Here is a 24,935-nt window from a genome sequence, read left to right on the forward strand (position 1 = left end):
AAACCGTGATAAGGTCTATTTTCCACCGTCATTTTTAGGAAAATTTGTTAGACTTAATCTTTTATACCCTGACCTTAGCAAATATCTCAAAGAATAATGCACAAAAAATAGCAAACGTGGTGTGCCAAATCAAGGTTTACAAATGTTTTCCTCAGTCTACTGTGAAAAATATGCCAACTTGCATCTTCATCCTCAATGTAACTATAAAAAGCTGTCACTGGCTAAATTTTATTACAGTACCTTTGAGATTAAAACAAATGTCTTAAGTCTCGTTATTTGTGAATATGGAATTTCCATGGGGTGGGGGGGGAGGGGACCCAAGCAGAAAATCATGGAAATTCCAGGTGGTGGGGGGAGTACCATGAAACCCCTTGGAATGGAAAATCCTGGGGGGTGGGGGGTCAAACTAGAAAAAACCCTCTGTGGGGGATTTGGATATTGTCTGGAACCAAACAGTATGAAAAATTAATGGACATGGTTTATGTTCTCGGTTGTTGTTCTCAGTTTGTAGAAGCCAGCTAAAAACTGTACCGTAAACAAAATATTTAATACATAGATTTAGGCCAGCCTAAAAGCGTAGCTCCTGGGCCGGGTTGTTCAGAGCCCGATTAAGCTAACCCAGGAAAAGAAGAAAAAGTTATAATTCAGTTAACTTTTAATCCTGGGTCAGTGTTAACTGGCTTTGGAACAATCCTGCCCTGTTTTCAACAAGTTAACCTGACATGAGCCCACAATCCAATCGAAAAACCAGCACGTGGTCAACAGTCAACTTCAAAAAACCACGTGACCTCGATGAGCTGTAAACTTGAGCCCATGATATGGTCACATGATACTGGTCAGCAGGTACCTTGTTTTGACAGGTGTCAATTGATCATAACATGGATGTCCAATATCAAAGAAGTGTACGGTAAACCAAGGCTGCATGTCTCTTTCAACCTATTATTTGGAGTATGGCCACCATGTTGTGCGACTCAGTTGTCGCCATCGCCGTCGTTGCCGTCGTCATGTGTACGCGCCCACGAGCAAAACCTCTAGCCATGATAACCGTGAGAAAATCGACTCGTGGGTTTTCTTTTCTTTCCTATATGAGCATGGGGCTCTGCTTGGCGGCCCTTTGCGCTGCCAGAGCTCCGCTATTAATTGTTTCCATTTCGGTCCTCATGGTCTTCATATATAAGGTCTCAAATTCTTACAGGGTACAACTTTCACATGATCTTCACAAGAAACTTTACAACAAGAAATTTCTGAAGTGACATCAAAACCATACCAGAACCTGAACCCTCTTGCCAAGACACTTAGTCAACTTGGAGGTCAAGTCAAGTGGGAACAGGAAAGCTTGATTTGGGGAGAAAATAAGCCCTGGAATCAAAAAACAATGTTTGGGACTAATACTTATGCTGCTATGCTACTGAAATTGTAGGCAATGTAGACTCTTAAATAAAGTGTTTGTCACTGTGGTCCTTAGATGCCAGTATTCAGACACCCTTGGGTCTTATCTGATGTCAATGAGCTTTGTTGTACATCGCAGAAGTGGAGCAGAGTTGTAATTGTGTTCTTGTACACATGCTCCTAGTCCTCTACCAGTCCCCTCACAAAATCTTCAAAGTGGCCACATCGTCTTTTGTATAGTACTCTTCACAGTTATACTTACCTTTCATCAAGTAGTGTACAATGTACAGCAAGAGGCTAAAGCAAGTAAATTATCTGCGTTTACAGGTGATAGTTCACGAGAAACCCACTCAAGGTATGTACCATCATCAATTGTTTCTTGACTCTCTCAAGATTGACCAGCAACAGGAATAAACCACAACAATCACACACAAACTTGTCTAACTGACTGTCCAGATTTTCCATGGGAATGTCAACTGCAGTTCTCACCCTTAATGTAATGTGTTATTTAACGTAATAACACTGATAGTACTCTGTGCATGCTTTGATTGACTGAAAAGCTACATTTTATAATGGTGTAAAACAAAGAAAAACCCTTTCTTATTGTTTCCAGTCAGCTTTTCTCAAGTCGAACTTGGAGCTCCAGATAGCTGAATATTAGAAATGTCCAGGAAATTCTGTCTTAAGTATCTGAAAATACTAACAAATGTTTATTCCTGATGAAGAATGATCAAACAATGAAGAAACATTTAAAAAGAACATTGTTATGTTGACAGTTAACTAGTGTACACAGACTGTGAACTCAAAATTTCTCTGGCCTAAATCTGTTTTCCACACAGAGTATGAAATGGAGAGAATGTGGTTGTATGAAATGTCAAGTAAAATTTAGTAGACTCCTTAACTTTGTACGTTGACTTTGCTATCGTTACACTGAAACTGAGTTCACATATCAGTGAAAATCCAGAAAACCATTCCTGCCAAGAACCATCAATCATTCAAACCCATGCACAGCTGTCACAGTCCACTCAACCTCCACCAGTGAACTGTCATATAAGAGGTCTGCAATGCATACATGTGTGGGCCTCAGCATTTGTAGCGGAATCATGGGACAACAACGTCACGTGATCAAGGAGCGCATGGAAGAACGTCAAGTAAATGAACGGAGTCTTGTATCATGTCAGCACTTTCTAGATCACTGTTTAGTTACATATAAAGTTTGTGTTACAACATTTTCATCTCTTTCCCGTGCTAATTTCCCACAATATGTCTACTAGTGGTGAAGAATCTAAATTACATCGAATATGGGAACAACAATTGCAGAACTACAAGGAGTAGTGGCTGGACTTGTCAGCGTTGTAAAAGATTTGACTACAAATGTTAATCATGGTACTCAAACCATCAGCGACACAGCTCAAGCGGTTTCTGCAGCTCCTAATCGGGATAATAAACAAGGCTTTATACGCAAAGAGACCAGCAGCCAGTGCAGCTCATAAAGCGCCAGTGTAATCTTCTCACCAAAACATGCTTGTCGTTTCTGGAACAACATTGTCTTGGAGATTGGCCAAGATCTGTGTTGTTGATCGCTTAAACTACAGAAGGCTATGAAGGAAAAGTGGCAGATGAAAAATTTAACATTTGTATCGAAAGGTTACGTGCAGAATTTGGCAAATCCAAAGAAGACAAGTGCCACTTATTAGCAGCCGACTTAAGTGCTATTCAACAAGAGCGCAGTGAATCAGTGGAACAGTTTACATCCAAATACAAGAAACTACTGCATCAATTGGAGAAACTTGGCAAAAAGATTGCAAAAGGTTGTCCCACCATTGTTATTTCACATTTTATTTCTAAAGTCAGTCCCAATATTGCTCAGCAGCTTGTTGTGAAAATTTGAACAATTTGAAACGCTCAATAAGATTGTCAAAGCAGCTTGTCATGTTGAGTTGTCATTTCAAACTGTGCCCACTGCTTCAAATGCAAATAAGTTGCTGGATGAATGGAAAGTAACACTGAATGCCTTTGTTTCTTCGGCTACCGCTGTAGAACCTCGACTGCAAAATCAGCACCCTCAACGACAGCAAAGGGCTTGTCACACTTGTTGAGAGCCAAACCATCTGTCACAATACTTTCCAAAGTACCGCCAAAAGAGAATTCCAAGCAACCTGAGATCTGCAGAAATTATCATTGTTTTCCCAAGTCCAACTGCGAAGAAGACAGCAACAAATACAAGTATGGCCAGAAACACCGGTGCCAATTCTGCAACAAATGGGGCTGTAAAGCCCTTAGACATCTGGAAAATCATCCATCAAGTACATTGCCTAGCACTGCATCTGATGAGGTTAATTCTTTGAGGTAACAGCTTGTAATCCTATCTACTATCACAACATGTGCAACATGTGCAACAGTTTATTTCTACTACTGTAAACAACTAAAAGAATTTACAAGATTATAATTATAAATAAATAAATAAATAAATAAACAGTACAGTACATACAGTAGTGGGACACCCAAAATAACTAAAAAGCTAAACTAGTTGGGTGACCGTGATTATAATAATTAAAAATGTGAGAGTCAGGAAAGAGGCACAACAAATACATTGGTACACATAAATATCATAAACTTGGTACAAGAGTAAATATACAAAACAAAACAAAATAAATAGATATAAACCATCAAAATATCAGTAAAGATTAATAGAGACTAATGAAATGCGAAGTTAGTTCTTTTTTAAATTGATTAGAAGTACAACACTTGAATCTTTCATCGAGATGTAGTTAGGGAAGGCGCTCAAGCTTCATCAAATTCTTTGCACTTCAGAGCGCCCAATATAGTTGTGAAATTTGTACGAAGAGAGCTGAGAGATCGCTTCTATAAAGCAAGAAAATTCCTACGGGATAAGACAACAGAAGACCTGGATCTTGGATTACATTCCGAGAACAAGATTTATATCTCAGAAAACCTTACTCAAATCAACAAGGATCTTTTTAAGGACAGTTTGAAAGTTAAAAAGGATCTGAAGTACAAGTACATCTGGACATTCTATGGTCGTACCTATCTTCGTAGAGATTCACAAAGCCCTGCTGTTGCCATAAACAAGAAATCGGATGTGGAAGTCTTGAAGCAAGATGGTAGAGTTCATCCCTCCTCACCACAACCAACTGGCTAAGTTAAAACTTACTGTACATTACTTATTTATATATTATGTCATACACTTATAGACGGTTTGACTTACCACGGTTTGACTTGTTATCTAAACTTGACAAGATATCCAGTCTCAATAATCATGATGTGGAAAATAGTATAATGCAGCAGCCAGACTTTAAATATTACACTCTAGAAGACTTTCTTAATAATGAGGATATTTCTCAGAGCAAATCTATGCCTCTCTTTTCTACAGTTCATTTCAACATAAGAAGTCTCTGCTAACCATGATGGTTTGACAGTGCTGCTATCAGATCTACAGCATTCATTCGATCTTATTGGCCTTTCTGAAACAAAGATACAAGCATCCACAATCTCTTCATCATGGTCTTAACTTTGTTACAGTCTGCGTCAACCTTTCGGCAGCTTTCATGGGGTACCAAGTAGTGCGTCAACCACTTTGGATTGAGGGCAAAGACATTCAACAAGGTGTGAAAGTTCTCAGTGGTCCCTTTGATCTGAGCCAAATTTGAAGTCATGTGATACCAGAAACTGCACACCCACACAGTGATCCATGCTACAATGCACTCCTTGTAGACCTTCCTGAAACACCAGATTCAGATGTATATGCCCACAATGTATCTCCAGTCCCTGGTACAAGTCAAATTAGTCCATTCTTCCTGGTATTTGGACATAATGCACCATCACCTAAAGTCATTACTCTTGACTTGAAATCAGCCAGAGAACTTAACATAGCTGAAGGAAAGCAAATTTATGTTAGAAGACCACCTCTAAGTTCACAACCAAAAGGATCAGCCACACGATTCATCCGTAGATTTGATGGTCCTTACACTGTTATGGGACATGTTCACGGTCACCAGGATCTGTTACGACTTTGAGACAAATTCACTGAGGATGAGCTTAAAATGGTAAACAGTGAAAAGATCATTGTCGTGCCAGATGAACTTTCAGAAGAAGGAGCTTCTGATCTCAGTAATTTTATGAAGACCAACCACCCAACACACAGGCTGTTATCCCTCCACAACTAGCCGCCCATAAGTACACAGTGATTGATCCTGATTTGGACAATATCTGAGCAGTCTACCAGGTGCAAAGGAATATCCCTCAGAGGCCTGCAAAGTAGTGTACCAACAGATTCTCAATGCCCAGGAAATTTTGAAACATTGCAGAAAGCTAAAAGGACTGATTTCAAAGTGCCCTTAGCTAGCATGGTGGGACTTATATATTAAAACTTGATAAAGACATGTTTGCAACTGTAGTTTCGGAAAACGAAAATCCCTTTTAGGAATGGGTGAACTCGTGAGGATTTGGGACTGTTATGATTTTCTTGTTAGCTTGTTTCAGATGTATTCATCATGTAAGCTTTTGTTGTGAGTAAACTCCCTTTAAGAAGGGATGGACTGTAGTGGAATCATGGGGTAACAATGTCACGTGATCAAGGAGCACATGGAAGAACGTTGAGTAAACGAAACGAGTCTTGTATCATGTCAGCACTTTCTAGATCACTATTTAGTTACAAATAAAGTTTGTGATACAACATTCTGATCTCTTTTCAGTGCCAATTCCCCGCAATATATCTACACATTGCGAGGGGGGGTTGGAGTGGGTTGGGGGGATTTATTAAGTTTTTGCAGCTGAAGGACAGGGGGAGGCTTTTATTGGAAATGGGGTAATTTTTTGGGACATGAATCTAATTTAATTTTTTTGTTGATTGGTTAGTTGTTTTATGTGGAATAATTGAATTACCCAAAACAAATCTGTTATTAACTCAAAACTTCATGTTAACTAAACCGAGGACACTCATCACCAATAAAGATTACATATTATTTTAGGTTGGTTTTGACTCGAAGAAGGAAGTATATTGTTAAGTGTATGAAATGGAATGAGCTGCCATACATAAAATGCCTTTGACTTGAAGCTGTTTAATTAAGGGGGCCATGTTACAATAACCATGCAAATAGAGTATGGGAATCTGGCAGGATGCTGTCAGGAACATGCTGAGATTAGGAGAGAGGCTGAAGGGAGGGTGAACCCACAATCCTGTAATTACCAATGACAGTGAGAGAAGAGAGAGGGGAGGGCAATTGAAAGAAAAGGGAACAGTAAAAGATAGGTTGAGGGAAAGGGAGGGTTGGAAGGTTGGTGGTTTTTAACATGTGGAAAATATAGAATTTTACACGGAGCAGAATCTAGTGAAGTAGGAGTCCATTGTGTATTGGACACCTGTGTCAAGTCAGTGTCAAAGTGATCTCCTTGTGAACTGCAGCTTGCATACTGAGAAAGGGCTAATACAAATTGAAAGAAAAAACATGTATATGTTCATGATTTCTGAGCAATTTTAACAACACCTTGTTTCTAACATGGAAGTTGAAGTCTGTCAAAAAGGCCATAGATGGGATTGACGTGTAACTTTGTATTGGGATTGTAATACATATCATGTTGTGACTGTCATACTTAAGGAACCACATGGTATTGGGCTAAACTAGTTTCCAGTTTTCTTTGAAGAATTCCTTGAGACCATCTGACTTGTTAAGCCACTGACAGACTAATTAATACAGAAACTTCTTTGATGCTGACATTGTGTAAGCTAATGTCCACACAATGATCCTGACGATAAGTAGGAGTACAAAAACATTTTATTACATAAACAATTTATTACATAATCACTAATTTGTGCAGCATATAGATTGCCTGCAATGTACTTACTAGACATTTTATTATTACTTTACTTCAAGGTTTCCATTATAACATGGAGACAGCTGGCAATAAACCATGGTCTATCAAGTCACTTCTGAATGTATGTTGAGTATTGTATTTAAAAGGTCATCATTAGTTGGTAGAACTATTCCTCAGAATTTGCCATTTATCTATGACCTCCCGAAGGAAAAGTAAGACTTCAAGGTCAGCAGCTCTCTAAATGAGGTAATTAACTCACTCAGGAAACAAGACGTTGGGCGTGGATAATTTCTTGAAATAGTGATTAGATTAGATAATATTAGACCACACTAGATAAATTGGTCTATTGGCACCATAGAAAACCATCCTCGACTAGACTGTTCTCCTCTGTTTACCACTATATATCTTGTATTGCTATGTAACCCAATGCTCATACTTTGTAACATGTGGAACATCATATAACTCAATATGTTGCACCCTTTAGTATCATGAAATACCTCATAACTAGTGCTTTTTTTTCCACTGTATACACCAAAATCTCTAAACATTAATCCCCCATTAACTGGACTCCAGTTTAATCAAAGTCAGACTTAAGTCAAAATGCTGTCAACATCTGGTTAAAACATGCAGAAAGAAGCAGAGCCGGGGATACCAGCGAACATTGCACAAACCAACTTTTTCAGCAGTTCTCAAAATGTGTACCCCTCTATCCAAAATGTCCCCTACCTGTGCCCCTAGAACTTTGATAGGACCTCAAGGCATTCTCTTCCATTTTTATTAATTCAGCATTCTACGTCTTTCTTTAGGCATTCAGTCGAAATAAGGAATGGCAGAAGTATTGTCTTGCACATTTGTTCACATATCAAGATTTTGCTGATGGTGTCATTGGACTGGCTTATGTTGGAAACCCCAATAGAAATGCTGTTGGAGGAATTTGTACTCAAAGTAATCTGCCCGCAATCATGTGAATTAATATTGATTTTCAGATGATTTTACAGCTTTAAATTATAACGGTTTGTGCTCTGTGTGACAAAATGCAATTTAACAAATAGATTCCATGATGCCATGCTCCAGGGCGTTTCCAGAAAATAGGTCGCATTTTAAAACAACAAAAGGTCAAAGAAGCTTACAAACCACAACTAACCATCAATAGCCTTTTTCCGTACCCCAAAGAGCGAGACGATTCTGACCGCCAGAAATCAGGCATAGTGTACAAAATCAATTGCACACAGTGTAATTGTTTGTACTATGGCCAAACAGAAAGATCATTAAAGACCCGAATTGTGGAGCACAAAAAGGCAGTGGCAGGTTTTGACCAAAACTCCGAAGTTGCAAGCCATGTCCACCATTTCAGCCACAACATGAACTTTGAAAACGTCAAGGTCGTTGGTTCCGAAGCTAATTACCACGAGCGACTTTTCTTCGAAGCCTGGCACTCTACTTTGGACCTGAACGCTGGGAACGATCATATCGTACTTCCAGAAGCCAACAAAGGCATCGCGCGAGCATGAATTACATGGTCACGCGCACAAGCTTCGCGTCATGTTACTTTAAATAGGCTGATTTAGCAAGAGAACGGGAACGTCACTTGACGACGGCGCGCGCAATACAAATACCCAAATATGGTCAGATGACGACTGCAGGGCGCGCGGAATAACCTGGGTTCTGTTCTAATTTGACCATATTTGGGTGTTTGTTCTGCACGCGCCGTAGTCAACTGACGTTCCCGTTCTCTTGCTAAATCAGCCTAATAGCGCATGACAACGAACTTCGCTTTCATATCACTGATGAAGGCTTAAGCATTAGCCGAAACATCTGTTGAAAAATGTCAAGAGTCAGTGGCAAACCTTTTTCCATAGAACTTATGCCATGCTTCTGTTCAGTAATAGATCACAGATGATGCCAAAATGTGGTAAGAGCAAACAAAGTGGCACCCAAGGTGGTAGCTGATTGTGTCACTGATGTTCTGAACACATTTTGATGTGTTCTGAATCCTTTGTCTTCTGATAAAGGTATTCTTACAGATTTAAAATTCAGCAGAGTGAGTGGGCAATTGCTGGTTTAATTTTAACTGTTTTTTTTTTTCTTTCCATAGGATACTTCACAAATAATACTTGGTTATACCTGAACACTGGGCTAAGTAGCAGTGTTAACTGGGACAGAAAATTGCTGACTGAAGAGGCAGACATTGTTACTGCTCATGGTACTAAATGTAGCATCGACTACTTAAGAATGGTTCATGCTTATAGTGTGCATCTGTCAGGTTACTGATGCGCACAGGAGTTTGGAGAGCATGCGAGAGGCATAAGAATTGCTTGAGTACAGTCTCTCAAAGTTCTTGTGTGCATCCATAACTTGATACACACACACCTAAAAGCATGAACTTCACCTTTTATAACATAACGACAACAAATAGGAATAAACAAGAAACAACTTTCATTTCCGATGATGAAATCAAATTCTCTTTTATCCATAGTACAAATAAACCGATTTTCTCTGCTCTGTTTTTTAATTCACGAGGAAATGTTCAGAGAGATATTTCTAGACAGATATTTAACACTACAATTTGAACCTGGAATTGCTTTTATGAGGATAAGGAAATGTTGTTTATTATTGCTAAATGTTGCAATGTTGCCAAATGAATATTGTTTTCTTTTTCCATTTATGACACCTGAAATAACTGGAACATACAAAGAAATTGGTAAGATGAATTGAAGCTTTCTTATTATAACAGTACAAGAAGTAGTATAAAGGGAACCTATAAGCATAAAACGTTTCTATTTCTGATAAGGTGGAAATTTTTTCCTTCCAGAGTCCTAGGTTTTTAGCAGGAGTTTTCAGTAACATATTGCGCTGTCCCCAAAATTATCAATTCCCCTTCCAGAGGAGGTTTCTAGCTTGCCCCGGCTCCTTCCTTCAATTGGTGTTTTATACCCCCTCCCCCTCAGAATTTCCAATGACCTTTGTTGGGATACCCTGTGAACGTAGATGTATTTCTGGGTGTCTCTTGTCTCCTTGGGATGGGTATGAATATTTCTCTGGAACTGCGCATTTCACAATATTCCTGTTAAGTTTTTAAAATGGTGTGAAAGATAGCCAGGCTGACTGCTGGCTCATCCGCAGCATACACTCAGGTAACATTGGATTATGGACTCATTACATTAGATTATGAGCTCAATTTCCTGTTGCGTGATAGTTGACGAGGTCGCAGATAATTGAGAGCAAATAATCTAATTGTTTTAGTATAAATCTACTAGTCATTCAAAACTTTATCTAAATCCTTTTCAGGGACACCTCGAAAATGCAAAGAAGCGGTGGTCATTTCGTTCACAACTGCGCACTGCTACGCTGCTCACTATCGACAACAGAATAGATAGTGAGTAGCGTAACCAAACAGAGATCGGCATTTGTGATAGAACGTTAGTAGAGATGTGCTAAAAGGTCATAGTTGATGAGGCCAAATGGCAAATCAACTATTACCTTTTAGTATAAATCTGCTAGCGTTCTATCACGAATGCTGTTCTCTGATTGGCTACGCTACTCACTATCTATTTAAACAATAGAGTGTTTCTGTCGAAGAACTATTGGCTGATAGTTGCCCGGCAGAAATTTGATGTTCTTAAAACAAATATTTGCCCGAGAAGTGAAGCTTCGAGGGCAAATATGCTAGTTTTAAGAACATCAAATTTCCAAGGGGCAACTATCAGACCGATAGTTCCCAGACATGACCACTCTATTGTCTTTCTTGTTCACCACTAATTTTTCTTCCACGCGCCAGTTCAAAAATCATATTGAATTGTTTTCAACTTTTCTAGATGAAAGCCATGAAAGCGAAATGTAAAATTTAAAAAGGAAAATGAACAAAACCCACTTAATACAATTTCGATTGTTTATTTTTTTTATAAGCTCGCTTGTTTACAGAAAATTTTTCACGGACGAGTACTATCCATCTGGTTATTTTCCTTGGACGGGCACTATGGGCTGATAGTGTCTCTCCGCAGATGAACACTATCACGTCACGTGATCAATTTAAACCAATAAGAATCAGAGAAAATTTAATGGTGAACTATAATCTGTGATAGATAGTGAGTAGCGTAGCAGTGTGCCCTTGTTAACGAAATGACGGCCGCATCTTGGCGTTTTCGAAGTGTCTGTGAAGAGGATTTAGATGAAGTTTTGAACAACTGGTAGATTTATAATAGTAATAGGACTGAGTGGAGTACAATTCGGTCTGTAATCATACGAGCGATTAACAAAATCGGACGATCACGAAGCGGGAGTCCGATTTGTTATTCACGAATATGATTGCAGACTGAATTGGACGACACGATGTCCTGTTACCAATTAATCAAAACTATGACAAAATTCGAGAAACGAACAAACCATCGATTGAGCGCTGAACGATTAAACGTCATTATGAATGCTGAAAAACACAGCAGTTTACTCAACAAAGTGTACCGCAACAGCACGTACAAAATGACGCGTTCTGTCCAATTACAAGCATGACGTGTACACTGTGCAATTAATGCTTAAATCGAGCTGCTGATAGCCAATCACGTTCGAGAATTTTGTTATAGTTTTGATTAATACTAAAACAATTAGATTATTTGCTGCGCCCTCATCAACTGTGACGTGATATAAATCTCGAGCTCATAATCTAATTGTTTAATAGAAACCAAGAGCGAATAATCTAATTGTTTGCAGAATTGTATTATTATTAATTATATTGTATTGCGGTTTCCAATTAACAAATAGACGTCAGTTTTTTAAGCATCTGTCCTCTTTTTGATGATAAATTGCGTCATAACATTGTCAAAGTGGCTGGGGAACCAGGAGCCGCAGGCGAGTGGTTCCGCAGTGAACTTGGACAATGTTATGATGAAATTTATCATCAATAAAAGGACAGACGCATAAAAAACTGACGTCAATTTGTTGTTTTTTACAATAACAAGACCCAAAAATGGTCAAATGCCAGCAATAAATGAGGGGAAAAGACACCGTAAACTTGCCGTAAACAAAGATAAGTGAAATTTCTTCGAAATGACGCGAACATTGTCAATACCCTTTCTCACTTTTTGATTGGCTACTTAAAAAAGTCCATAAAATCTCATTGGTTAAAAAGTTGACAGTTTGACAGTTTGACAGCTGATAGTGGAACTTGAAAGCTTGCATAAATTAACATTTTATGTGTCTGTACTCGTATTGATAAAAATGAGCCAATCAGCGCGCGAGAAATTAGACAGTTGTAAAATTATTTGTTGTCTTACTTCGTGCTCTAGAAAAAGTTGAATAGTCCAGTTTCGAGTTCGCCATGACCGCTGATTAAAAGCACTGAGAACGCATTTCCACAGGGTTAGCCTCGACCTAAAGTAAAATCTTCAAATTCCAGCGAGAAGATGACCTGTTTACAGCTCTGTGTATTGTTTAGTTTTCAAATTTGTGGCACGTTCCTCCGGTATTTGTGAGTATTTTTTTTAGGTCGAGGCTAACCCTGTGCAAATGCTTCTTAGTGCTTTTATTCAGCGGTCATGGCGAACTCGAAACTGGACTATTGTAATTTGATATTTGCAGTTACAAGTGTACCCCACTCATCAGTTTCCGGCTTTCAACAATTTCAAGTTTTTAAATTTAAGAAACCTTGACTGTCCTTCACCTCATCTCACCTGACCTGACCTGACCTCATCTCTTATCATCTTAAACTTGCTGTTGATCACTGCTTGTCCTTCAGGACACAATTTTGGGAGTGAACATGATCCAGACACAACTGAATGTGCACCAGCGGAGTCTGATGGAGGAAAATTTATCATGTATCCTGCTTCTGTTAGTGGTCAGTGGCCAAACAACAAGGTACATGTGCCTTTGTATAGTGTTCACACATCTGAGCACAGTCAAATCCTTGAAAAGTATTTTTGATGTTAAGGCTGACTTCATGCAGTGATGGTTTAATTCTGGTGACACAGTACTGTGATATAACTGGAGCTATTCCCCAAATAGAATTCCACTAGTTTGTTAGGTTACTCGAAAAATTCGCCAGCACTGGTTGATTTTCTTGGTTGGAGAACAATTCATTTTTAAAAAAAATTGAAAACAAACAGGTTAGAGGTAAAAACGATTTCATCTTTGTATATGGTGAGAGCAATCGAAATATGTGAACAAAAAAGTTGCAATGATTGCTATTTATATTCTTGAAGGGAAGTAGGTTTATTTTCAGGCTTCATTGTGGCAGTTGCCTATGTTGGGTTCAGTATATACATGTTGTGGCATTTTAGAAATTATCGTGCAATTTTGTTGTGCCACGGACAAGTATTTTGTGGTCGTCCTTTACGATTTTTTGTTGTTGAAGTTATCAGTTTATGAATTTATGGAATTAATCTGATATGATACGTTATATACATTCACCTGCCTATCTTCACCATCTGCGGTTATATAACCCACTAATTGACCAGCTCCCAGTCTCCTTGATAGCTCAATAGACTGTTTTCGATATGTTAGTTCAGCTTGACAGTGAGGCTTAGAGGACACAAACAAAGGAAATTGAAGCTGAATATATCGGAAGTGGCCTATTTGTAGAGCTCTGCACAGAAAACAAGTCAAATTTTTTTTCGGATCATCTTTTACTACTGCCTAAGTTGCGTTCAACTGTGATGATCTCTCATGTAGTATACACCTACTTCTAGTTCTTCTTACTCTAATATAACAGAACTGTAACATATATTTCATAGTATTATGAGGTATCTCTGTTCATTTGTGTGTTGAGGTAGCCTGACACACCACAAACAAGTCACAATGGACAGAATCTGTGAACGCCCTATACAGAAAATCTGATATTTAATACATATGCTTATCAGGCAGAATCATATTGACCAGAGGTAGAGTTAACTTTACAGCTATCTTGTTGACTAATGTCGCGAGACAGAATTCGCATGCAGTGTAAGTATAAGAAGACTCAATAATCATTCGCAAAGTCTTCTTTTATACGTGAAATTGTCTAACAGTTATTTTCCTAATCCTTCCACAGCTTTTCTCTCCATGCAGCAGGCGCAGGATTGTTAATGTTCTAAAATCCAAGTCAGATTGTTTCAGAGGTATTTGTGTTAATCATTTTTAACTCCAACAGTAATGGGGTTAAATGTGTTCCTCAAACATTTTAGATACAGCTTCTTAGAATAAAGGATCACCACTTCCAACTTGTACAAATGTTTAAGCTAGGAAAAGTATTATGTTTGTGTCAGCTTAATTTTTCCTAAAGCATCTTTGGGATCAATGGTGAAACTGAATTGAGTTTACAGTATAAACACCGTTATATGTACAGAATACGGCCAAAGACATAAGAAACCAACCAAAATGGTCAGCTCTGACCATAACCGATTACTACGGTTGGTCGCCAACTGCATCATGTTAGTCCGCAGCAAGAGAAGAGGGTGATCTTTTTTGCCTGAAGTAGTTTCAAGGCCTGAATCCATGCGCAAACACATTCATAAACCCAAAATGTGATCGTGTGAAAAGTAACGAGGCGTATCATTGATTTATGTTCTGCGGAACCCACACTGACTAGTTCATCTTTCTTTTCCTCGGTGTAGTTTACAGCAAACATGGGATATCAAACAATCAGCGCGGCGTCTTATTATCTAATCGGCACTCATAGAATAGTGAGATTGGACATGCATCAAGTGCCTTACTGTAGGTTTAAGCCAATAGCAAGCTTGAAATATCAGAAAAATATTCTGACTAGCTTTATGTAATTGGGAAATAGAGTTTGTTGCATAAGGAGTTTGACTGTGTTATTATGTTACAATAGGGGTTTATGAATGTAAGGCAATCATAAGAGGAAACCAGAAAGTGGTTGTAGTGTGTGTCGGTTCGTAAGATAGCAAGGTCACGCATAGAAGGATGTTCAAGTAGGGCTGCGGGAAATTAACTTGAAGATAATTTAGCGTGAGAGTGCTGGAAATAAAACCAAGTATTTCCCTCTGGGCTTTAACACTACAAAGAAAATGGGGATCCCTGACAAGACAAGTAATTCTTTAACCTCGGTTGTATTACCGTCTTAATTACCTGTTCCCTGCTCCCTTGTGGCCCCATCGCTCAGTCAGTAGAGCATTCATGAGCTTCTTCGGAAGTCATGGGTTCGAATCCTGCTGAGGTCAAAGAATTTTCCCTCAAACAAGAACGTTTCTCCACAGGCTGTAAGTGTTCTTGATACATAGCTTTAATTTGAACTTGATTCCAGAACCAAGGAATGAAATTTGTGGCAACTACAAAAAAGAAAAAGAAGAAGAATGTGATCCAGGTGGCATAGTACCTCAGGACAGCTTGTGTTGTACTAAAGAGTGCAAGCTTAAATCTACAGCCCTATGCAGGTACATACTTTATTAAGTACTGTGTTGGTTCCTGAGCTCCGTAAGGGTACTGTTCACTTAAACAATTATTGTTAAAGAAGTGTGTAAATCTCACATTCAGATGACATACAAATAGTGTACCTACCTACCTACAATCATGGACAAAAGTCTTGGGACAAAATTGCACTTTTGGCGCTTTTGCGCACACGCCAGATGCAAATACAACTTCACCTGCCTAACCTCGCCCCCTACCCCCCATAAAATGTCAAAAACTACTACCTGCAATTTCGTCTGATTTTCGACATTGTATTGGGTTGGGAGGGGGAACAGTAACCCGTTTTTTAAAGGAAAGCAGCACTTTTTTTTTCAAATTTCAATAGTAAAACACAGATAATTCGTTAAATCACATAAGTGTCCCAAGGACTTTTGTCCACGATTGTCTGATTTTCACGTCTCGTGGAAAAATGCACTATTGGGATGTTTTTTTGCGCTAAGTGCATTTAGAACCCCAAAATGTAAACATCTGAGATTAGAAAGGTATTTCTAAGAGCTTTTACACGGCTTTTCATATTTTTCAATGGCTTAGGACCCACCGGGAAACGTGTTGATCTAAAACAATATGATAGAAACTTTTGTATGTGATGGCAGTGATGATGGCGTCGCTTCATTTGGATATGTAGCGAACTGTTTACATTGTAATGTACAGTTGTGCAGATACTTCAACTATTTAAACGACAAGTTTGGTATCTAAGGCAATCCTAGAGATCACCTTAACAGTTATTACAGGACGTGTCAGTGACTACAAAGATACTGAGGCGCTATACTCTTCTGGTAGTGACGTCAGCGTTCACTGGCCATTGCACAGTACTCAGCGGCGAAGAAAGACAGTCTTAATTCAGTTTCCTCAAAGTATCAACTAAGAAAACCAGCGGAGATATCTTTCTACACGAGATTTATGGTACTTTTTCGAAATTATTTTACAAAAGTAACATTACAGCACGCTGGCAGTGAATGCTACCCCCCATAAAATGTTAAAAACTACTACCTGCAATTTCTTCTGATTTTCAACATTGTATTGGGTGGGGAAGGGGAACGGTAACGCGTTTTTAAAAGGAAAGCAGCGCTTTTTTTTCAAACTTCAGTGGTAAAACACGGATAGTTCGTTAAATTACAAGGACTTTTGTCCACGATTGTGGCTTCTCATTAGCTACGTAACCCTTTTGACTATCAATACTGAGCAAGGTCTAAGTTTCCTTTCAATATCAATAATCTGGTGAAGAAGGATACTAGCAAGAACAAAAGTAACGACAAACTACAGAGGCAGGGCTTGAAAGTACTTGAATCCTAGCTTGCCCTTCGGACAAGCAGCTCTCAAATTTTGCTTGCCCTGTTCAAGTGTTAGTTTACTTTTTTTACTTTTTAGTTGGCAAATGACTTGCTTGTGCCCTTGCCGATTGGGCAAGTGAGAATAAAAATTAATTGTTCGGCAAGTCTACTTGTCCCGCACAATTGGACAGTACTTTTTTTCAAGGAAGGGGATGTTGTATTGATGCGCGATGAAATCAGCGAGGCGTATGATAACAAAGACAATTATAAATTACAGTCAGTTGAAAGGTTAGGTTATGTGCCATCCTCTACTGCCGCTACTGCTATAAATACAGCTTTAAATTGAGTGTTGTGGAACCAAAACCAAAGTCATCACTGTAGCCAGTCACAAAGGACATAGACAATCCAATGAACCAATCAAAACTAAAAGCAAAAACATGTAACTGAAAATGTAACCATCGCCAAGCGCAGGAAAACGTGGTGTGTGTCATGAATGTTTTTTTTTTTTTTTTTTTTTTTTTTTGCTTCTGATTGGATTGGAATGAAAAACTAAAACAAATGCGAAGACTTTCAACACTCAAGTGAACACCGCTCTGCTAGATATACTTTTTGCTGGGGTACTGTTCAATTTTGACCTAGAATGTGCAGGTTAGTGCTCCTGGATTTTCCAGACCTGTAGAAACTCTGCTCGAACAATTAAAACAGATTATGAGTAAATTCGGATTTTGGGTCGACTGCATTTGCTTGCTACAGTCGCTATCATGGCTGACTATATTATAGGAAAACATTTACTATACCTCCTTTACCGTCTGACTTGATTCACCAACCCATCATTCAGGTCTTCGTTGCATCACCTGTCAACATCCTCAGCTCAGCATTTTTCTCTCTCTGTAGTGATGGCTATGACATGCCATGCTGCAAGGACTGCCTGTATACCAATACTACAGGCACCAAGTGTCGCGATGCTGACCCAACTAACTGTAAAGACAATACCTACTGTGATGGCAAGATTCCACAGTGTCCGCCCGCACCTAGTATGAGTGACGGCACTAGATGTATTGACAGGTTAGTTGACAGGGAATAATACAACATGACATCACTCAACGGTGGTGGTTAGAGGTAGAGTCAGTTCCACAGATGTGAGGAGTGCTCTCAAATTTCAACAAGAGTTTCCACGGCAAGCCAAACTTTTCACTCATGTAACTATCCTTATTTGATCTGTTAATTAACTTTTCACAGTCAGCTGGTTAACGACAGCCAGAAAGCAATTCAAGTTTGAAAAGGATAGTTATGCCCGTTTAGGCATAAGTGACAGTTTCTTTGAATTACTAGCAACTTAATAATAGATGTCCAGCAGTAGGAATTAAATGTAGACATGATGATAGATGCGAATGCAGCCATATCACTACTGGAAAAAAAAGACCTGAAAACATTTTGAGTCTTTGAACGGGATTCGAACCCATGACCTTTGCTTTACCGGTGTAATGCTCTCCCAACTGAGCTATCAGTTGGTCTTTTTAACTCATTCATGCGCGCATGTGCAATGAATGAGTTTTGGCGATGGGGGACTTTATCCGGGAATCTGCGTGGACTTTAAATCAGCGTTAATTAGTATTTAGCATGGACTGTTTATTAGTAGTTTATTAGTATTAATTTATATATATAACTTTAGATATTAGTATTACCTGATGATTTTTAACCGTGTATAAAGAAATGTTAAATAAATAAGTAGACGGAAATTAAATGCTGATTAATTTATGCTGATGTTAACCGGAAAAAGCGAAGCGCGCTGACTAGGGCTCGAACCTTAGCCTGACTTCGGTCGCTGGATTTCAAGGCGAACTCATTAACCACTCGGCCATCTCAACATTCCCGCGTTGACTTATGGTAAGAAACGCTCTATAGAGCCGGGGTGTCACCGCTGGTCATCTGAAAATGCCATCTCGTCACTTGTTTTTACGGGTCCATCGATGCCAGATGGGATGTGTACTGTATAAGTTGTTGGTAAACAGAGTGAATTTGGTTGGAAATATTGAAAAATTTTAGAATTCGTGGAGCGCAAATTATTTTCGAGATATTCCTCTATTACGGTCATTACGGGCTCAATGAGTGTAAGCTCTTCAGCTCTAGGCAGCCATTGTGGATTTGGACTTCCTGCTTTTGCGAATTCTGGTGAGTAAATAGTGCTTTCTTCAATTGTTTTGAATTTCCTTTAAGCAAGACATACAGCCCACACGTCAAATCGAAGCGACCCAGAACTAAACTAAATCCTGTTTGAAACTTAGAGCGCAGAATTCGGCCAGGCTTACGAACGCTGCGTGACAATTGCTATAAAGCTGCATTACAAAGCAATGAAATTGCGTTAAGTACCACTGAAATGCCAAATGAATACCATTGCTTTCAGAATTCAGCCAGGTTTACAATCGCTGCGTGACAATAAATTGCTATAAAGCTCCATTACAAAGCTATGAAATTGCATTAAGTTCCACAGAAATGTATAAAACAGTTACACAAACTTTCTCAAGGTTTACTGACAAATGTTGCACTAATCACTTGCATTTTCTTTGAATAAAGTACCATACATAAACTGTAACAAGCAAACAGTAAAAATAAGGTTTTCACTTCTTATAGACAACACAGCATTTTCTAAACAATGAGCGCAAATGCTTGATAACAGAACACACACAACAATGAGATATTGTCCTATTCTATTGTACAGCAAATTGTTCATTTACCCAATCATCCAGTCAATTGTAAGCCTGCTGATAGCTAAGATACATGTCAGGAAGGAGCTTGACGCTTATTGATTTACCACTAACATTAATAAACATAACACAATAAACACATAAATCATTTCATGGCTAAGACCATGAATGAGTTGACTCATAGATCCCTTTGATTGTCCAGTAGTGTTATGGCTGCATTCGCATCTATTATCATGTGTACATTTAATTGCTACTTTTGGATATCTATTATTATGGAATTCACATACTTGAGCCGAGTATTACGTCCACTGAACATAAAGGGCCAACCCACACACGACCGCTCTCATGTGGCTTTGATAGGTCGGTTGTGAGAGCATTGCACCTGTAACGCAAAGGTCGTGGGTTCAAATCCCGTTCAAAGCCTGAATATTTTTTTCAGTTCTTATTTCCAGTAGTGTTATGCCTGCCTTCGCGTCTATCATCATGTGTACTAGCAACTTAGCATGAACTAAAGTTATAAAATAACCCAACTACGTAAACTATACTTTACTTGTGAAACGTTCTGTCCTATGATAACAGCATCACTGTGATCTCTGAAAGAGGTCTGCAAACAGAGTCTCGGTTGTCAATACTTGTGAATCTGATTTGCTGATATAATTTATACAATATTTGTAGAGGAACGTGCACAAGTGGAGTGTGTAAACCATTCTGTACTGCCAAGGACCTAAAGCCATGCAAATGCTCCAAGGTTGAAGACGCGTGTAAAATTTGCTGCAAAGGCCTCGGGCAGAACAGCATTTGTACTCCATACGTCAGTAATGACACTGGCACCACAATAAATATCCTTGATGGTCGATCTTGCCAGGGCGAAGGACAGCAAGGAATTTGTGTGCAGGTAACGTCTCTTCCGCCCCTCCCGACTGTTTCTACCTTTTGTAGATGACGAAGATGACCATTTAATCTACCTAGACTTGAATTTGTGACAAAAAGGTAATGATAGCGAATACTAGAACAGTCGCAAATGCTAAGCTTCTAAGTTGCAAAGCTGAAGTTTAACAGAGTACTATACTGATTTATGAAAAAAGGTTTCTTCTAGCCAAAAGTGGGATCATTTCTTAACTCTGTGGAGTCAGAAGGAGTAGTGTATCAAGTGCCATGGATTTTGTAAGAAGAACAGAGAAACAGAAATTTTTGTTCTGCTTGTCCTTGTCCTTATTCTTGTGTTGTGGGCTTCCTCACTATGGTGCGCTTGTGCTTGTGCTTATGTTGTTAGCGTCCTCACTGCCGTTAGGTTTGTGCTTGTGCTTGTGCTTATGTCGTAGAGAAAACCAGGCTTAAACTGTTGCACAATGTTTGAAATTACACTATTTTTCCACAAGGGCAAATGCGAGAAAATAACTCAAGACTTGGTGGAGAGATTCTGGTCTTTCCTAACGACACTGGACAGCAATAAAGTTGCTCAGTTTATGAAGGACAACCTGGCTGGCACTGTTGTGGTGTTCTCATTACTTATTTGGATTCCTGCAAGCTGTTATGTAAATCGCATTGTAAGTGGACTGCATACATGTATCTGCAGACATAATTTTTGTTGTTGTCCCAAGAAAAAATGGTAACACTGACGTATGTATTCCCCTCCAATTTGGAAAGAACGATAAAACAGTTAAGTTTTTTAAATATCACTAAATGCTGCTTTTAAAGTACTTTCAGTGTCACTTGTGCTAGTCAGTTGTAGTATAATTAGCAATTTCATTTGGTGGTTTACTTTTGGCCTCATTGTCACGGTAGTCAAATCGTTTGACATTAATCATGACTATAATGAGGCGGTATATCTAGTGGTATTGGAGTTAAGTTAGGCTCTAATTTAATTGTTACTGATTGAAAATTGGGCCCTTCTTGTGTTTAGGTGGCCCACGACTAGAAGGGCCAAGCGATAAAATAAATCGAAGTCCTTACTTTGAGTTCTTTTTTGGCCATATGATATACATATGATATACATCGTGATGTCATAATCCCATACTCTGAAACATTCAATCTTCTAGCTGCTATCCTCCTCTTACAAGATATAAATTGTTTTCGTCTTCTTAGCACTTATTTAATTTTTTTATTTTACAGGACAAGAAACGCGACAAGACAGAATCTCTTGAAGCAGAATGGAGAGATCCTAGGGTATAAGCTTATGCTATGCATTTTTCTTAAATCACACTCTTTTTAACCAGTTGTAGATGTATGCCATTATCGATCAGTCATAGGTGATGGTTCACTTTCGAGACCCGTGGTGCTAAATGTTCCATGCAATAACTGTTTTGTCTTCCTGATTGGTTCAGTGTCATTATCTCGTCACTTTTCGTGTTCCTTGGGTGATCAACAGGCCAACAAGCAAGCAAGAAATGTTTCTGCTACTGAACCAGGCTCCCTCCCACCAGAGATTACTTTGATTTGCATTTTTTTCGACGTTGCAGTTCATGGATTCTGACTCACCTGCACTCAGAATTTATCTCCATTTCTAAGCTGGATTTGTTAGTTTCAAAAGTTCTTGCACTCCCTTGCCTGACCATACCTGTCACGCATACGTATCGGAGATTTCGCGTTCAATATATCCTCTGGCCCTCTTGAACACTGATGTCTTACTATCCGAGGTTACGTTATTTACAGACAACCATTCCTGCATTATAGATTATGGCATATTATTGCTCCACAGAATACTCAACTGCTACGCCAACCCAAGCCAACAAGCAAAGGAAAGTTCGTATACAGACAAGATTCTATAAGCAGGTCCTCAAAAGCCGACAAGCCTTACAAAATCAAGCCAAAAAACATCAAGACACACAGGACGCCGCAGCTTGAATATACAGTTCAGCGGGAAAGTAACTTGTAGAAACTTTAAAACTAACCTGGTGATTATCTCGATAGCGAATGATATACCCGTGGTCACTGCTGTGTTCTTATAGTGCCAAGGGTTTGTAATTAGTTAACATGACAGCACAAATGATCATGTACATAGGGGTTGTTCACCAAGCTTGTTCGGTCAAGATGGCTGGATATTGGCCAAGATCTTTTTTGCGTGTTTATGGACCTCAATTGCGCCTCTGCCCATGAACACGCAAAAAAGATCGAGGCCGAACAAGTTAACACCATGCTATGGCGGGATAGAGTTGACAAGATCTTGTTCGTTAGGCACAGTGCAGGATTTGGTTTATCTTGCCCGTGCCCAAAGTTAGCCAGATAATTATTGTAAGTAGATAACAATACTCCTTGTTGTTTCATGTTCAGATTAGGCCCCGAAAAATTACCACAACACTTAAATACACGCTTCAAAAGTCTATCAGACGAACCAGTAAAAAATTTATTGTAGGTTTTGTGGGTTCTAATCTAGCATGGGTTTGCCATACTACGTTGACTTTTTAGAGCCTTTCTGGATGATAAATAAAGATATCAGCGACTAATAATCGGTAGGAATCAACAGAACATGTTTGATGTAGAAAAAGGTGAAAAGTTTAAAGGAGCTACGTCACGGTTTGCGCATGTTGAAAAGTTTAGCCTCAATTCTTCAAATTCGTCGTTTGTAATCCGTGTTAATCTTCTTCATCCTTAGCCATCCTTGTTCCTTTATGGTTTATCATTATCTCTTTGGTGTTTTTCTATCTTATCAAACTATTATTTTCAGGTTTCCTACCATTTAAAGGTAATTTTGTATGTGGCCAAAATAACTCAAAATACCGTGACTGAGCTCCTTTAAAGACGTTCTCAAAAATGGCATCTAGTATAAGCTCTCTAAATGCCCAAAAGAAGGCTTTAAAGTTGCTTAATTACCAATTTTTTGTACACAATGTTAATGTTGTAAACGTGCTCTTATTGTTGATCGCCATTTTGCACCAACAAATGTTTCCCGTTTAACACTGTTTCTGGGAAGTTGGAGTACCATTAGTTCCAAAAACAAGCATTCCATGCTCTTTCCCTCTCCTCCAGAGAATATCTACGAAATCAAGAGCGATATAATTTCTCCCGATAAGAAACCTTCAACTGAATATTTTCTTTGTTTAAAACGCACCTAAGACGTCTTGGGCGGAAAAGATGCCAGTAAATTACATAACGCCAAAATAGCCCCAGATAAACCAAGGAGAAAATTTATTTCTTTTAGGTGTTAACTTAGCTTTTATGCCATTCCATAGAAAGTGCAGACAATCAGAATACAGGAAAGGCGTTGTACACTCAACGGTATGACATCCAACCTTCCCATCATGCGCTCCATTGATCGTATTAACCACTGAATTTTCTATGGCGTGGTATAAAATAGTTCTGCAATGCTACGGTGGAATATCCCACTTGTTTCTTGTATTTTCTCGGTTTACACACGCCTAAAGGCTCGTCTGTACCGAGAAAATACAAGTGACTTGTCGAAAGTGTTGCATAACTAGTATGTAATGTACCATTTCCCATACAGTCACCGGCCCATTTTGAAGGTTTGAGGATTTTATGAAACCTGAGAATCTCCCCACCAATGAGAGTTAATAGTTAATGAAGATAGTGAAAACTCGAGACAAAATCGGATTGTCGCATTTACAAAGCGGCATACAAGATGATATTTTAAATGTAAACCGCCTTTCTAGTCAAATCCCTTCTAAACGGTTAAATCAGACCCAGGAACACAGGTAAATAACAGTGCATTTATTTTGTAATTGAGTATGTCATTGCTGATACAGTTTTCGGGTTCCCTGTGCTTTGGGCGGGCGAGGAGATTTTCATGAACGCATCGAATGGGAGCTTTAAAGCTGCTTACAGGCCCGGCCTGATCAATCGATGAAACTGATAATCGATAACAATCGATTGATTTTCGAAATCGATGAACAAAAATTTTGTTTTTCAATTGCCGTCGATTCTCATTGACTAGCAATTTCATCGACTTCCATATTTTTTGGGCAGGTATATAAAATACGTATCGTATCTGGACTTGCAAAAGAAAGTTACTAACGCAATAAGCGCTACCCCAGTTACTTCTACTCAAACTTAGCCAATATGGCCGATCCACGGAAACCACAACGGAGAAACAATAATAATGAATAATAAATAATGCATTGTTTGAACTTGCTGTAAAATGGTGTTTTGATTTTAAGGAATAAATAGAAAATTCTCACACAAGGTTATCCGCGTAAAAGCAGTTAATGCCCTGGGTTGATATTCTCCGCGATCGCGTATCTCATCTCCTTTGACTGCAAAAGGGCCTAGTAGATGTTCAAAATAACTTTACAGACGTGAATCAAAGTGACGGAACCCAAACCACCTCTTGTTAACGAACAATGCGTTGTTTATGAATACAAATGTGATCTGTGCGACGCAGATTATG

At 38.9% G+C, this 24,935-nt stretch overlaps 2 protein-coding genes across 2 annotated transcripts in view; both read left to right on the forward strand.

Moving 5' to 3' along the window:
• Positions 1 to 12,206, forward strand: part of LOC110044338 (ADAM 17-like protease) — a 69,652-nt gene extending 57,446 nt beyond the window's left edge. The window contains exons 9-12 of the mRNA XM_089271601.1: positions 1,717 to 1,744; positions 7,284 to 7,345; positions 8,031 to 8,169; positions 9,320 to 12,206. Of these exons, the coding sequence (XP_089127727.1) occupies positions 1,717 to 1,744; positions 7,284 to 7,345; positions 8,031 to 8,169; positions 9,320 to 9,495 (405 nt within the window). The 3' untranslated portion in view covers positions 9,496 to 12,206. The remainder of the gene's footprint in view (positions 1 to 1,716; positions 1,745 to 7,283; positions 7,346 to 8,030; positions 8,170 to 9,319) is intronic.
• A 587-nt stretch (positions 12,207 to 12,793) lies between these two features.
• LOC149105262 (disintegrin and metalloproteinase domain-containing protein 17-like) lies at positions 12,794 to 24,730 on the forward strand. The gene is made up of 8 exons (XM_089271604.1): positions 12,794 to 13,071; positions 14,243 to 14,309; positions 15,455 to 15,584; positions 17,784 to 17,954; positions 20,270 to 20,489; positions 20,974 to 21,141; positions 21,707 to 21,760; positions 22,293 to 24,730. The coding sequence occupies exons 1-8, from the start codon at positions 13,030 to 13,032 to the stop codon at positions 22,467 to 22,469; spliced, it is 1,029 nt and encodes a 342-aa protein (XP_089127730.1). The 5' UTR covers positions 12,794 to 13,029; the 3' UTR covers positions 22,470 to 24,730.
• The last annotated feature ends 205 nt before the right edge of the window (positions 24,731 to 24,935 follow it).

Source organism: Orbicella faveolata, unplaced genomic scaffold (genome assembly GCF_042242905.1).
Source record: "Orbicella faveolata isolate gen_17 unplaced genomic scaffold, um_ofav_v1 contig_34, whole genome shotgun sequence".
Lineage (NCBI taxonomy): Eukaryota > Metazoa > Cnidaria > Anthozoa > Scleractinia > Merulinidae > Orbicella > Orbicella faveolata.